At 39.6% G+C, this 16,913-nt stretch overlaps 1 protein-coding gene across 4 annotated transcripts in view; it reads right to left on the minus strand.

Moving 5' to 3' along the window:
• The window catches only part of dpp6a (dipeptidyl-peptidase 6a), a 615,071-nt gene that overhangs the window by 34,344 nt on the left and 563,814 nt on the right, over window positions 1-16,913 (minus strand). For all 4 annotated transcript variants that reach the window (XM_017705640.2, XM_017705658.2, XM_037536774.1 and 1 more), the window contains 6 exons: window positions 14,949-14,987; window positions 12,720-12,827; window positions 4,976-5,067; window positions 4,642-4,689; window positions 3,082-3,200; window positions 13-60 (listed from right to left, as the gene is read on the minus strand). In XM_017705640.2, coding sequence (XP_017561129.1) covers window positions 13-60; window positions 3,082-3,200; window positions 4,642-4,689; window positions 4,976-5,067; window positions 12,720-12,827; window positions 14,949-14,987 — 454 coding nt within the window. The remainder of the gene's footprint in view (window positions 1-12; window positions 61-3,081; window positions 3,201-4,641; window positions 4,690-4,975; window positions 5,068-12,719; window positions 12,828-14,948; window positions 14,988-16,913) is intronic.

Genomic DNA, 16,913 nt, shown 5'->3' on the forward strand with positions numbered 1-16,913 from the left:
AGCAGTACTCACTCTGTCTGTCCTGAATGCTGTAGATGGCCACAAATGGAACCGTGGGACCTGAAATAGAACAGAAGTACAGTAAAAAAGTAATAACAGAACTGTGGCATAGCTGTTACTAGTAATAACATTTATATAGTACCTTTCATACATAAAACATACAATTCTGAACATATTATAGTAAAGCAGTAAAACAGCTAAACAAATGATAAAAGAAACCTAAAAATAAGACAAAAACAGGAAATAAAAAAGAGTTAAACAAAAACAGAAAAAAATGTAATAATATGAATATATTTTTTTAAAATAATTTGTTCAACATGTGATAGAAATGACAATCAAATGTTGCACCCAAATTTCTAGCCATCATTTGTTTATAAAGCCTTTTATTCCCAATAAAGAGGATTTTTTTCCCCAATAATTAAACAACAAAAAAATCTGTTTAACCATGTAATAATGCTTGACAGACGGGCTGTCAGTTTATATATAGAACTCATTTGGCTCTACAGATAAATATAATTGTGTGTCATATACTTAACTATAAAAACCAACCCCATGCTAGTAATAATGTGTCCTAGTGGGAGCATGTATGAATAAAAAAAATAAAATAAAAATGGGCTTAATATGGAGCCCTGTGGTACACCACAAAGAATATCATACAATTTGGAATGATGTTTGACGAGACTAACAAAATACTCTCTTCTTTTCAAATGTATATGAACTTTTCAGCTTAACTCTCATACATTACTTGTACAGCAATGACAAAAGCAGGTTCTGATTTTATATGAATTATTTTTTAACTTGTAATTCGTTAAAATGATCAGACATGGCCTAAAAAAATGATCATTATCATTCCATGGCTTGGAATTAAATCTAAATTTGATTAAAAGTTATTGCCTTTTTGAACCTTTTGAACCCACAATACAGAATATAAATGTAACTTATATGTATTTTTTTACATTATGTACCAACTGTTCTTTATATTGTGTGAATATTTCATGATGAATAGACCAAATATTCAAAATTATTTGGGGAAAAATATGCATCATATAAATGTTAAATTAACCGACATTTAATGTTAAAAATATATTTCTTTCTTCTTCTTCTTTAAAATTACCAAGACAGAGATGTTGTGTAAGTATATAAATATTAATTTAAACACATATAAATAGCATAGCAAAATGACAGAGGTAACTCTGGACTTTAACTTTTTGTCCAATCAGCAAGTGAGAATTTAAACGTAATATAACAACCTTCAGGACGTCTATGCTGAAAACATCAACATCATAACAGCTCAAGAGCTCTTTTTTTTAGATTTTTTTCTTTAAATTGTGCTGTATTCCCTTGAATATATCCCAGATTTTATCCATTAGAGATTCTACAGAGGTCACCGATCCCTACGGCATTCCAGTTTGTCTGAGTGCTCGGTCTGGCTTATTCAATAACAACGAGAACAGCAACGAGATCAGCTTCCAGAGGGGCTTCTAAACAAATCTGCTCCATACAAACACAAGCACTGTGTACGAGAAAGAAAGGATGAGGAAAAAAACACAAAACGAGATAATGAAATGATCGATACACTCAGCTGAAAGAGAACAGGACAGATAACAATAACACTGAGGAAACAAGCACAAACTCTCTCTCTCACTCTCTCCCTGTTTCTATGTCTCTCTCTCTCTCTCCATTTCTATCTCTCTCTCTGTTTCTATGTCTGTCTGTCTCTCTCTCTCTGTTTCTGTCTCTCTCTCTCTCTCTCGTCCCTATTTATATGTCTCTCTCCCTTTCTCTCTATTTCTGTCTCTCTCTCTCTCTCTTCATTTCTATGTCTCTCTCTCTCTCTCTCTGTTTCTATGTCTCTCTCTCTCTCTCTGTTTCCATGTCTCTCTCTCTCTCTGTTTCTATGTCTCTCTCTCTCTGTTTCTATCTCTCTCTCTGTTTCTATGTCTGTCTGTCTCTCTCTCTCTGTTTCTGTCTCTCTCTCTCTCTCTCTCTCTCTCGTCCCTATTTATATGTCTCTCTCCCTTTCTCTCTATTTCTGTCTCTCTCTCTCTCTCTTCATTTCTATCTCTCTCTCTCTCTCTCTCTCTGTTTCTATGTCTCTCTCTCTCTCTGTTTCCATGTCTCTCTCTCTCTCTGTTTCTATGTCTCTCTCTCTCTCTGTTTCTATGTCTCTCTCTCTCTCTGTTTCTATGTCTCTCTCTCTCTCTGTTTCCATGTCTCTCTCTCTCTCTGTTTCTATGTCTCTCTCTCTCTCTCTCTGTTTCTATGTCTCTCTCTCTCTCTCTGTTTCCATGTCTCTCTCTCTCTCTGTTTCTATGTCTCTCTCTCTCTCTCTCTCTCTCTGTTTCCATGTCTCTCTCTCTCTCTGTTTCTATGTCTCTCTCTCTCTCTGTTTCCATGTCTCTCTCTCTCTCTGTTTCCATGTCTCTCTCTCTCTGTTTCCATGTCTCTCTCTCTCTCTGTTTCCATGTCTCTCTCTCTCTCTGTTTCCATGTCTCTCTCTCTCTCTGTTTCTATGTCTCTCTCTCTCTCTCTCTCGTCCCTGTTTATATGTCTCTCTCCCTCTCTCTCTGTTTCTGTCTCTCTCTCTCTCTCCATTTCTATCTCTCTGTTTCTATGTCTCTCTCTCTCTCTCTCTCTCTCTCTCAATTTCTATCTCTTTCTCCCTCACTCAGTCTCTTTCTCTGTCTGTTTTTTGCTCTCTCTTTCTGTCCCCCCAGTCTGTCTGTCTCTTTCTCCTCCCACTGTCTTTTCTGTCGCCCCCTCATTCTGTCTCTGTCACTGCCCCTCCCTCTATCTCTCTCTCTCTTATCATCCATATTCTCATCCACCGCTCTGCTACTGACTGCTGCTCTCTCTTTGCTATTGTCCTCAAGGATCTTCACCCTCTTACTGGGAAGGAGAGAATGTGCTCTTTCAGGCTGTACAGGGCCGCTGATAAAAAGGGTGGCACACTGTGAAAAACGTCTGAACGGAGAAAACTGTCTTTGTGCTTCTGCTCACAGAAGCCCTGAAGGACAGTGAGCAAATGCAATATATATATATATATATAGAGAGAGAGAGAGAGAGAGAGAGCCCAGTTACCTCTACAGCTGAGGAGGAAGTAGGCCATGTCGTGGCTGAAGGAGCCGCTCACGTATCCACAGCTGTCGGAGAAATCACAGGAGAGACAGCGGCGGTTGAAGGGGCCGACCGTGTCCGCGCTGAAACAGCCAGAACGTCACAGTGAGAAAGTCAGCACACGGCGTCCTCGTTCAGCTCTAACCACAGCACATCAAACAGAGGACTAGAAAACGGAATAATGCACTTTCTGGTCACAATATTGGAAACCCTCCACCTTGATGCTGCACATTTAGAGAGTGTAACTCCTCTGTTGAGGTACAGTTTGTACTAGACCTTCATTACTGGTCAGTTTCTCACCACAGAGCTGCTCTTGCCTGGATATTGTTGGGAGGTGTTCCACTCTCAACCAAGTATTGACACTGATGTGTGTAAAAACTCCAACAACACCACTGTGTCTGATACACTCGTACCAGCACCACACACACTTCCAGGTCAGGGCCACTGCTGTGCTTAGAATAAAGTGGCTAGTGAGTGGAACTGCAAGGCAGGTGTTTCTAATAAAGTGGCCAGTGTGTGAAAGTACCAAGTTAGTGGAAGTACAGGGGTGTTTCTAATAAAATGGCCAGTGAGTGGGAGTACAGGGGCGTTTCTAATAAATTGGCCAGTGAGTGGAAGTACAGGGTGTTTCTAATAAAGTGGCCAGTGAGTGGGAGTACAGGGACGTTTCTAATAAAGTGGCCAGTGAGTGGAAGTACAGGGGTGTTTCTAATAAAATGGCCAGTGAGTGGAAGTACAGGGTGTTTCTAATAAAGTGGCCAGTGAGTGGAAGTACAGGGTGTTTCTAATAAAATGGCCAGTGAGTGGAAGTACAGGGGTGTTTCTAATAAAATGGCCAGTGAGTGGAAGTACAGGGTGTTTCTAATAAAATGGCCAGTGAGTGGAAGTACAGGGGTGTTTCTAATAAAATGGCCAGTGAGTGGAAGTACAGGGGTGTTTCTAATAAAATGGCCAGTGAGTGGAAGTACAGGGTGTTTCTAATAAAGTGGCCAGTGAGTGGAAGTACAGGGTGTTTCTAATAAAATGGCCAGTGAGTGGAAGATGTTTGTAATAAAGTTGATGGTGTATAAATGTATCAAGCTGGCTGCCGTTATTGTTTATAGCTATATCATGTCCTTTAGTCCATGTTTATAGATTACAGTGTCATACAGCATCAGAAAGACTAACTGAACAACACACAGTTTGAGGCAAGTGCGTGATGATTTAAGCGTGCAGTCTGCACGGTGCAAATTGGGGTAAATAAGCTTTCCTTACTTCTTAGATACATTAGCCTAAAGAAACAAACATACGACACCAAACATGCATTGGCTGATTACATTTGGGGTAAAAGGGAATAATTGTGGAAACTGGGTTTCCTCTGTACTTTTCCTGTAATTTGAGGGTCAGATTTGAGGTGGTAGTCAAGAAATATTTAGCTGAAGTTCTTAAGCGTTTGCAAGCATCTTAAAGTTTATTCATGGAGTTGGGAACAATCAGAACTTTACTGCGTTCTCTTTGGCTTGGTCACTCATTCCGGCAGCTTACCTGTACAGATGTCGTCGTTTAGGATCGTCCTCTGTGCTCAGGAAGTATCTGTCACACAATAACAGAATGGATAAATCCCACGAAAAAACCAACACACCAGAACAAAGCATTCATGTTGTGGCCCTGAAAGTCTACAGCGCTGTGAGGCCTGTGCTCCAGCCGCAGGGCATGCTGTTAATGTGCCTCTGTAAAGTATAATCCAGGTCTAAGTGTGTTTTTTATTCAGCGCTTCAGGAGAAGTTCATGAATCAAACATAGGTGCTGGGAAGGTGTAGAGTGAACTGAGCTCAAACAGAATGTGGGATGTGTTAGCAAAGGCGCTGTGTTTGCTCACATTAGCTGGCTCTGCTCGTTGTAGGCCACAACCTGAGTCACGTCCCAGTCGCCTGATGTAATGGACAGCAGCGTGTCTGAGCTGGTGTTGGGCTGGAGGAGGAAAGAACAACATCAAATACAGACAACATGCATATAAACCCTTCACACAGCTGGGTACAGGACTCAGCACTCACACCTCTGAGGAATTCACACGTCACATTCTACTGATCTAGTATTACAGTCTAGAACTGCAGTGTTCTAATATTATACTCTAGAATTTCATAGTTTTACTACAGTCTTGAACTTCAGAGGGTTTTCGTACTGCGTTCTAGAATTTATGAGAGTCCTTCTACATTCTAGGGCTTCAGAGAGAGTTTCAACACTGGAATTTCAGACAGACTTCAAATGTTACCTTCTAGGACATCTGAGAGTGTTCTAATACAACATTCTAGAACATCTGAGAGTGTTCTAATACAACATTCTAGAACATCTGAGACAGTTCTAATGTTACATTACAGAATATCTGAGCGAGTACTGTATTTTAGCACATCTGATAAAGTGCTACTGTTACCTTCTAGAACTTCATACAGAGTTCTGAAGTTATATGACAGAATTTCGAGTTCCAATTCTACATTCTATAACTTCAGAGAAAGCTCCAACATTACAGCTTAGCGCTTTAGAAAGCTCTATTACAATTCTAGAATTCCAAAGAGAATTCTGATATTGCATTCAAGAACTTCAGAGAGTCGTTTAAAACTAGAGACAAAGTTATTTTATCATAGAACTTCAGAGAGAGCTCTTATACTACCTTCCAGAACTACAGCAAGGCTTCTAACACATTCACAGAATTTCACAGAGTTCTATCACATTCTAGAATTTCAGAGAGTTCTATCACATTCTAGAATTTCAGAGTTCTATTACATTTCAGAATTTCAGAGTTCTATTACATTCTAGAATTTCAGAGTTCTATCACATTCTAGAATTTCAGAGTTCTATTACATTTCAGAATTTCAGAGTTCTATTACATTCTAGAATTTTCAAGTTCTATTGCATTTTAGAATTTCAGAGTTCTATTACACACTAGAATTTCAGAGTTCTATCACATTCTAGAATTTCAGTGTTCTATCACATTCTAGAATTTCAAAGTTCTATTACATTCTAGAATTTCAGAGTTCTATTACATTCTAGAATTTTCAAGTTCCATTGCATTTTAGAATTTCAGAGTTCTATTACACACTAGAATTTCAGAGTTCTATCACATTCTAGAATTTCAGTGTTCTATCACATTCTAGAATTTCAGAGTTCTATTACATTCTAGAATTTCAGAGTTCTATTACATTCTAGAATTTCAGAGTTCTATCACATTCTAGAATTTCAGAGTTCTATTACATTTCAGAATTTCAGAGTTCTATTACATTCTAGAATTTTCAAGTTCTATTGCATTTTAGAATTTCAGAGTTCTATTACACACTAGAATTTCAGTGTTCTATCACATTCTAGAATTTCATAGTTCTATTACATTTCAGAATTTCAGAGTTCTATTACATTCTAGAATTTTCAAGTTCTATTGCATTTTAGAATTTCAGAGTTCTATTACACACTAGAATTTCAGTGTTCTATCACATTCTAGAATTTCAGTGTTCTATCACATTCTAGAATTTCAGAGTTCGATTACATTCTAGAATTTCAGAGAGTTTAATTACATTCTAGAACTTCAGAAAGTTTTATTGTTAGATTTTAGAATTTCAGAGAAAGTTCTATTATAATATTTTATAATTTCAGAGATAGTTCTAATGTTGTATTTTAATATAATATTTACTTTAAGTGCTCTAAACGAAATCAGGGGGGAACCTTAGACATAAATGGCTGAGGATGTAAGGGCGTTTTCACGCTTGGACCGAACTCAAACCCCTCTCAAGGTGGTCTCAGTTCGGTTCGTTTGTTGTTCGTTTTGTGGTTCGATTAATTTGTGCAATGTGAAAACAAAACGGCCCCAGTCCGCTTTAGCTTTGCTTCATGGTGAAGACTTGGAGGCTCAGCGTACACACAGCCACAGTCTTCAGCACATCAGCAAAAAAAAAAAGTCATCGTGATTTTACCGTGATAAAGGCTCGACCTGGGCATGCAACACAATGTTCAGCTGCTTTCAGTCTGAACGCTGAATGAATGAAACTTCGCCTTGTGGAGCTTCAGTGAGGAGCACCGCCGAAAACGGGGCCCACCACAGCAGGCCCACGGGGCCATTTTTCGGCCAATCGGGTCTGGTGGTTCTTCTCGTCACCTGATAGGTTGGATTTATCAGAGAACGTTGCCCACTTGGCGAGCGCTGTACACACTGTAAGTGCTGTGAAAGGGGTCCGACATCTAATGGAATTGTGGTCTGAACAAGAAGTGGTCTGAGATCTCAAAGGACCAGAAAGAAAACTGAGTCCTCTTTAGAGTTCACTTACACTGGGAACAAAAAAAAGAACCATTTGCAGTCGGTTCTCTTCCAGGTTCACTATAAAAGAACTCGGTTCAGTTCTTTTAAAACGAACGGTACTGTATGTGAAAACGCTGTAAAACTCCTCCTCCAGTCTTCATGTTTATACCCCTCCATCCTGTGGAGGCCAGAGGAGGAGAGTTTCCTCCTCACTCTGTCTCAGTTCTCTCTCTGCCTCTCTGTCCTTGCTTTGCCCTCAGTGCGTATCTCTGAGAGCAGCTGTGTGATGATGATGTTCTAGGGAGAGATGCCCTCTAACCCAGCTCTTGTCTGGAGGTTTTACTGCTTAATATGCTTCTTAACCTCTTGATGTTTTTTGACGATGGGATCAAAATGGAAGATCAAATGAGATCAAAAGGCTTTGCAGACAGCAGGAGTGATCTCCAAGTCTGACAAGCTGCATTTTTTGTGTTTCTAGCTTTTCTAAAACACTTGATTCAGCTAATCAAGGGGGCCTTTCATGAGCTGAGTCGGCGTTTTACAGCAGGAAAACACTAACGCTGCATTTACGTTATCAGGAAAACTGTTCCATGTGTCTCAATAGAGCAGTGATGGAAAACTAGTGCCAACGGCCGCATATGTTTGGTGTAATGTGGATGCTGGAATCATTGTTCAGGCACACTTGTTCATTTACAATGACAGATTTAAATAGAGATAACCCATAACTTTCATCTTAAACAGATAAGCAAGACAACTAAAGCTCTTCTTCATCATCCACTAAAATAAACAATCCTCATGGCAGCTTATACAGCGGTCACATGCCATGGCTGTATATGCTAATTCAGCAATAGCCATGTTTCGATGCAGTCTGATAATCCGTTAATAATCCAACTAATAGCTTAATTGGAATAGAACACGTCCATGTAAACAGATCAATCGGAATTATCTAGTCCAATTGAGGCCATTCAGAATACAGTGTCTATCCCATTGAACGAGGTGGGTTATCCTGTAAATAATCTGTTAAATAGAAGAATAATATCCGTGTAAACGTCTGTATCCGATTACATTCCCTATCGGAAAGTTTCAGTCCGTTCTGCATGTGCGTCGCTTCACAGTGAGAGTTTATACCGCTCAACACGGCGGAGCAGAAACTGGTCTGCAGAGGAGACGAAGTTCATGCTCTGATCTTTAAAAGACGGCGGTGGGACGGACGTCCAGCTTATGTGTCTCAGGACACGACGTCTTCCTCTCGGCCTTCTTTAATAAGGACATGTGAAGGACGTTTTTCTGAGTCTGACGTCATTTTAAAGCAGTTAAAACACAATCACTGCACACTGCTGCTCATCTCACTCTGACTGGAGTCATGCTCGTGATGCTGGTTGTCATGGTAACGTCTCCACTAGGCAGTTCTTTATGCATGCACGTTATTTTGGATCGGATTACTTGTAGAGAGCATGGAAACGGAGATTTTCATCAGATTGTTGAGTAGAATGAGCATAAACACCTCGGTTTCCATGTGAAACTCACTGGTCAGCTTGTATTCACTGTTAGTGATGTATCTAGAACTTCCAGGAAGCTAAGTGACATTTTTTTCCTCACAAATTTATCATGTGTAATTCAAAATGTGATTGGCTGACTCCACTGTCACTTCCTAATTATGTTAAAAGTAATAACATAATTAGCAGCGACATGCTGGAAAAGGATTCTGCGATTCTCTTTAACAGCTACACTATTTGTCAAAAAGTTTGTAGACACCTACTTCTCCAAAGTTTCTTCTGAAATGAAGGATATTAATAGTGAGTTTGTGCTGCAGTATCAGCCTGTACTCATCTGGAAAGGCTTTCCACTAGATGTTGGAACATTGCTGTGAGGATTTGAGGATTGAGCATTAGTGAGGTCAGTACTGATGTTGGATGGTCAGTTCTGGACCCTCCCAACTCATCCTAAAGATATTGGATGGAGCTCAATCACTCCAGAGAACACCGTTACACTGCTCTACAGCCCAATACTGGGGCTCAATGGTTTTTTATGGATATTAAGGGTATTAAGAATATTAATCACTCTTTAGAAGAGGGGTATTTTAGACAAATAGTGTAAGTCTATGGAAATGTTAAACAATAACCAATGCTAATAAATATACCCCTATGCATTTCTTGTATAACAACAACAACAAAAAAAAAACGATTAAATATACAAAGAAGATCTACGCAAATATGCATAAATTTTTATATTCACAAACCCCAAAATTTAGCCTTTGGATGATGTTAGAACAAAATTGTTTATTTAATTGTGAAGGTATCCTCTAGACAAGCGATTTTATAAAGCAGATTATTGAATCCACATTATTTGAATGTATAATCAAGAAAACACGTTCATGTATATCAGTGTTCTAGATACTGAATATTTTTGGTTCTGTATGTAGAGAAAAGCTGTTTTTGAGAAAAGCTGCTGTGAGAATAGGCCTCAGATCTGCATGACCCAGTGAGTTCTCAGAAAACATGCGCCATCTGTATGAATGCTGTCATTAGTCCAAAGGAAATAGAAACATTTGGGTATTTTTTTTCTACAGAAATGAGCTTTTTGGCTGAGTTTTCATTAAAGCTGCCAAATTTTGGAAAGTACAGCTGACAAAGTGACTAAATATGCTGAAATAAATAGGTTTCTGTTGAGTTTTACATTTTTATGATAATTTAAAGAGCTGAACAGAGCTGAAACATATTACGCACACAGGGAATCAAAAGTATATTTGATATATATCATATATTCTGTTCTTTAATTACATACTGTAAGCCACATATCGCTGTTGTTGGAGGAAAACCTTGTATCTCCAAAATGGTAATTTTACAGGAGAAAGAAAAGAAAAAAGCTTTACTTTTAATGTAAGTCAATGAAATCAGACTTTTTCCCCCCAAGACATTTTGGATCGTTTCTTTTGGTCCATTCATCCTGAAATTTAAACACAATGTAAAGGGTGGCAGATATTTTCAGATTATGTCAAGAACTGAAAAATGCGATATATAGGTGCATAATATGATGCTCTGAAAAAGTAGTTGCCCCCTCCTGATTTCCTTTATTTTTGTATCATTTCATTTACTGGGGGGGGGGAAGCTTCACAGCCCCTATTTCCAATTTATTAACTTGTTGTGGCACCTTTAACAGCAGTGACTGCAACAACTGCATTCCTAAAATCAGTAAAAATCACTCTTTCACTTCACTGTGAAGCTGCTCTTCTTTCCAGAATTGCTTTAATTCAGTCACATTAGAGAGTTTTTTAGGTTTAACTGCCCGTTTAGGTTCCTGACACAGCATCTCAATGAGCATTCAATTCAGAACTTGTACTAGACACATCTCTTTATACAGCACTTAAATGAGCACTGAATGGATTTTAATGTATTGTACTGCACTTATGTAGTGTATTTTATTGTATTGCACTGTCCTCTGCTCAACTCTGTTCCTTTTTCTCTGGGTATCTATGGTGACTTTTGTTTCTAGCAATATCTGAGCTCAGGACCGTCTTTCCCGCTAACCTACTGTTAACCAGCAAAGATACTTTCTCTAGATAGACAAAGCACTTCTTGTAAGTTGTTCTGGATTAGAGCATCTGCTAAATGCTCTAAATGTAAATGTACTAGGCCACTCTAAAACCTTCATTTTGTTTTTTTTGAGCCATCCAAAGGTGGACTTGCTCATGCGATTCAGGTTCTTGTTTTGTTGCCCAACCCAACTCTGCTTGATCTTCAGATCATGGAGTGAATCCTGGACATTCTCCTGCATGACTTTCTGGCAGAGAGCAGAATGTGTGGTTCTGTCAGTTATGGCAAGTTGCTCAGGCTGGTAAGCAGCAAAGCATTCCTACATCATGACACTACCACCACCATGTTTCACTGTGATTTGATGTTTTTATTGTGGAATGCTGTGTTGGCTTTATACCAAATGTAACTGGAACCCACTTTTGTGTTCCACTTTTGACTCAGTGGTCCAAAGAGCGTTGTTGATAAAGGCTCTGACCTCATCAAGGTGGTTTTGGCAAATGTGAGATGAGCCATTACGTTCCACTTGGTTAGTAGTGGGTTTTTACTTTCCAGCTCCCCCATGGACACTATTTTGTTTAATGGTAGAATCATGACCACCGGCCCTACCCAAGGTAAATGAGACCTGCACTTCATTAAATGCTCATCGGACTTTCTGGATAAGTCATCGCTTTGCTCTTGGTGTGATTTTGCTAGCTTGGCTACTCGGAAGATTCATCACTGTTCCAAGTTTTCACCATTTGGAGATAATGGGACACACTGTGATTCGTTGGCGTGTCACAGTCTTAGACATATCTTTGTAAGCTCTTTCCAGACTGATATGTTTCAACAACTATCTTCCTTTTCTGGAATTTCTTCTGTTTGTGTGCGGATTGTTGAGACCTTTTAAGCTACGTTCTCATTACAAGCCTCATTGCTCAAATCCGATCTCTCTGACTCGATGGTTGACACTCGTTTAGGTCAGTGACTCAAGTCTGTCATTAATGTGATGAACTGGCTCCTGAAATGAGCCTCATGAGCTCCTCCTGCTCAGTAACGTCACGTGACTGAATCACTGCATCATCAGCACAAACTAACGAGCAGAACGAGCTTCTCTGAGAAGATCATTAACTCTGATCAGCTCTCAGCTTCATTATTAGAGCCAGACGGAGGAGAAAAAGGTGAGATGAGCTGCTTTTCCACTGTTTACAGGCTTTAACTTCTGTTTGGTGCTGCTGCCATGGTAACGCTGAGTGATGGTCACATGCGGTGGAGAAAAAAAACATGAATTCCGATCTGAGCGTCTCATTAAGGTCGAATGGTCGCAAAACGGATATGTATCCGATCTAGGACCACATATGAAAGTGGCTCAGGTCGGATTTGAAACAGATCAGGTTTGCGTCCACACAGCCCTGAAAACACCAGATCTGAGTCACATTAGGGTAAAAAACAGATTTATGCCAACCAGGTATTGTGAACGTAGTGTTAGACTTCTTAACATGGCTGAAAAGATTGGACCATGATCAAGCCTGGGTGTCTCTAATTCAATTAACCCAAAACTACTTTTTCACAACAGAATTCTCCTTCAATAAATGAAATAATCTTTTAAAAATTGCATTTTGTGTTTATGAAAACTGCCTTTATCTTATGCAGTTGTTTTATATCTGATTTAGTCTCAGGATCTGAAAAGGTTTACTGTGACAAGCATGGAAACACAGAAGAAATTAGAAGGGTGCAAATGCTTTTTCATGACACTGTATATTTTTCAAAAGAGGAAACATCTCTTAAGAAAACCTCATCACTGTTGGTGTGGATGAGGGCTGGATTAATACCTGTGAGATGGCCATGGAGATATGGAAGAACTTCCCTCTGCCACCCTGTGGGATTGGTCGTGTGAAGAACAGCTTCAGCCCATCTTTGGAGAACAACGGAGCCTCATTCTGCAGTAAAAACAAATGCACACAAAACTTTTGATTACTGACGGACACGCCCCATTAATATTTAATCCTAACTGAATTGCATGAGCTGTACCACCAGAACAGAGTAGTTAAGCCCTAAAGCACAAGGTTATGTCCTCAGCCCTGGAACCTACAGTACATGCAGCATGTATCATATTGTTCATAATTAAAAAGATGCACTGCCTAACAGCGGACGAGCCCCCGCAGGACCGCATCTGCCGCATTGCTGAAAGTAATTCTGTTGTAAAACATCTCATGACTTAAGCCTTTGGGCAAAAGAATGCAAAAAACAAAAACAAAACTAATCATGAAAAGCAATTTCACCTCATGCACAGTCTTGCAGGGATTATCATAAACAAAAGCACTACACTTCATCAAAACTACATTTCCAGCGGCTGCGTCGACACAACATCTTCACGTTCTGCCATCACGACAACAGAGCAGGCAAGCAATTACCACAATCCAGTAGACACTAGCTTTGATATTAATTAATGTCATCGCTTTAGAGTAATGTATTCAAACAAGTTAGGAATAATAAATGCAGTGAGATATTTGTATAAACGATACCCATCCATATCAATCCAGTTAAAACTAGACTTGATATTGAAAATAGAGTTGAGAATTAAGTACCAAGTAAAGGCGGCCAAGTATCCAGTCAAGACGGCCAAGTATTAAGTTAATACAGTCCAGTATCAGGTCAATACAGTCAAGTTTCCAGTCAAGATGGTCAATTATCAAGCCAGTATGGTCAAGTATCAGGTCAAGACAGTCGAGTATTAGATCAGTATGGTAAAGTATCAAGCCAATTTGGTAAAGTATCGAATCAATTCAGTCAAGTATCCAGTCAAGATGGTCAAGTATCGATTTAATACACTCAAGTATCAAGCCAGTATGGTCAAGTGTCAGGTCAAGACGGTCCAGTATCAAGTCAGTATGGTCAAGTACCAAGTCAATACGGTCAAGTATCAAATCAGCAAAGTCAAGCATTAAGTCAATACGGTCAAATATCAAATCAGTATGGTCAAGTATCAAGTCATACGGTCAAGTATCAAATCAGTATGGTCAAGTATCAAGTCATACGGTCAAGCATCAAGTCAGTACGGTCGAGTATCAAGTCATACGGTCAAGTATCAAATCAGTATGGTCAAGTATCAAGTCATACGGTCAAGCATCAAGTCAGTACGGTCGAGTATCAAGTCAATACGGTCAAGTATCAAGTCAATACGGTCACGTATCAAGTCAGTATGGTCAAGTATCAAATCAGCAAAGTCAAGCATTAAGTCAATACGGTCAAGTATCAAATCAGTATGGTCAAGTATCAAGTCATACGGTCAAGCATTAAGTCAGTACGGTCAAGTATCAAGTCAATACGGTCAAGTATCAAGTCAATACGGTCAAGTGTCATGTCAATACAGTCAAGTATCAAATCAGTATGGTCAAGTACCAAGTCAATATGGTCAAGCATCAAGTCAGTACGGTCAAGTATCAAGTCAATACGGTCAAGTATCAAGTCAGTACGGTCAAGTATCAAATCAGCAAAGTCAAGCATTAAGTCAATACGGTCAAGTATTAAGTAAGTACAGTCAAGTATCAAGTCAATACAGGAAGTCTCAAGACAATATAGTCATGTCTCAAATCAATTCAGACAAATATTTATTTCAAGACAGTCTAGACTTGAGTTAAAACAAATCTCTAAGCCTTGTCAAGGTCTGAATCCTTAACTTTGAGTCCTAAATAAGCTAGTATGCAACAGTAATATAGCTTTTTTATTGACAGCATGTCAGTAGTGTATGACTGTATTAAGCGTAAATAGTACATGGACAACTATTACAGACACAAAAACGTAATGCATTTACAAAATAAAACGATTTTTAACAGTACTACTTAATAAAATGAGTTACTTAATAAAATGAAATGACCTTAGTAGTTAATAGATAAAACTTAACAGTTATAAACAGTTTAGCTACTTAAACTTTTGCACATAAATGATTAACAGACAGCATCCACCAGCACTAATCATAATCATTATTTGTGTAATTATTGTTTATAATAATACAGTAAGTCAGTGTACATAGTGTGAAGAGGATGCAGGTGTTCTGTTACCTGTCTGTGCAGCCAGCCCTCGCTCTCATCTTCATGTTTCTGAAACACAGATGGCAAAAGCACACACACACACACACACAGACACACACACACACACACACACACACACACACACACACACACACACAGATTCACTTTTTGACATCTTATCTAGTGGCTATGTACACCGATCAGGTGCAACATCATGACCACCTCCTTGTTTCTGCACTCACTGTCCACTTTATCAGCTCCACTTACTGTATAGCTGCACTCTGTAGTTCTACAGTTACAGACTGTAGTCCATCTGTTTCTCTGATACTCTGTTACCCTGTTCTTCAGTGGTCAGGACCCCCATGGACACTCACAGAGCAGGTACTATTTGGGTGGTGGTTCATTCTCAGCACTGCAGTAACACTGATGTAGTAATGGTGGTGTGTTAGTGTGTGTTGTGCTGGTCTGAGTGGATCAGCAGTGCTGCTGGAGTTTTTAAACACCTCAGTGTCACTGCTGGACTGAGAATAGTCCACCAACCAAAAATATCCAGCCAACAGCGTCCTGTGACCACTGATGAAGGACTAGAGGATGACCAACACAAACTGTGCAGCAACTGATAAGCTGTCGTCTCTGACTTTACATCTACAGGGTGGACTGACAAGGTTGGAGTGTCTAATGGAGTGGACAGTGAGTGGACACAGTGTTTAAAAACTCCAGCAGCACTGCTGCGTCTGATCCACTCATACCAGCACAACACACACTTGCACACCACCACCACGTCAGTGTTACTGCAGTGCTGAGAATGATCCACCACCCTGATAGTACCTGCTCTGTGAGGGTCCATGGGGGTCCTGACCACTGAAGAACAGGGTAACAGAGTATCAGAGAAACAGATGGACTACAGTCTGTAACTATAGAACTACAGAGTGCAGCTATACAGTAAGTGGAGCTGATAAGATGGACAATGAGTGTAGAAACAAGGAGGTGGTCATGATGTTATGACTGATCAGTGTATTACTCCTATTATTATTATATTATTATATATAATATATATAATACGCTTTAAGGCTTGGATGCAGCTGCTCGGCCATGGAAACCCATTCCATGAAGCTCTCTACGCTGTTCTTGAGCTGATCTGAAGGCCACATGAAGTTTGGAGGTCTGTAGTGATTGACTCTGCAGAAAGTCGGTGACCTCTGCGCACTATGCCCCTCAGCATCCGCTGACCCCGCTCTGTCATTTTACGTGGCCGACCACTTCGTAGCTGAGTTGCTGTCGTTCCCAATCACTTCCACTTTGTTATAATCCCACTGACAGTTGACTGTGGAATATTTAGTAGTGAGGAAATTTCACGACTGGACTTGTTGCACAGGTGGCGTCCGATCACGGTACCACGCTGGAATTCACTGAGCTCCTGAGAGCGACCCATTCTTTCACTAATGTCTGTAGAAGCAGTCTGCAGGCCTAGGGGCTCGGCTTTATACACCTGTGGCCATGGAAGTGACTGGAACACCTGAATTCAATGATTTGGATGGGTGAGTGAAAACTTTTGGCAATATGTGTGTGTGTGTGTGTGTGTGTGTGTGTGTGTGTGTATATATATATATATATATATATATATATATGTATGTAAAATAATGAGTACACCCCGCACATAATATTTTATGACATCTTTTCATGGGACATTACTATAGAAATGAAATTTGGATATGACAAAGTAGTCAGTGTGCCGCTTGTATAGCAGTACAGATTTTCTGTCTTGTGAAAAGAACTCAACACAGCCATTAATGTCTAATAGCTAGCAACATAAGTGAGTACACCTCACAGTGAACGTGTCCAAATTGTGCCCAATTATGTCGTTGTCCCTCTCTGATATCATGTGATTCATTAGAGTGACAAAGTTCCAGGTATGAATGGGGAGCTGGGCTGTTAAATTTGGTGTTTTGGGTACAATTCATACTCATACTGGCCACTGGATATTTAACATGGCAC

Source organism: Pygocentrus nattereri, chromosome 3 (genome assembly GCF_015220715.1).
Source record: "Pygocentrus nattereri isolate fPygNat1 chromosome 3, fPygNat1.pri, whole genome shotgun sequence".
NCBI lineage: Eukaryota > Metazoa > Chordata > Actinopteri > Characiformes > Serrasalmidae > Pygocentrus > Pygocentrus nattereri.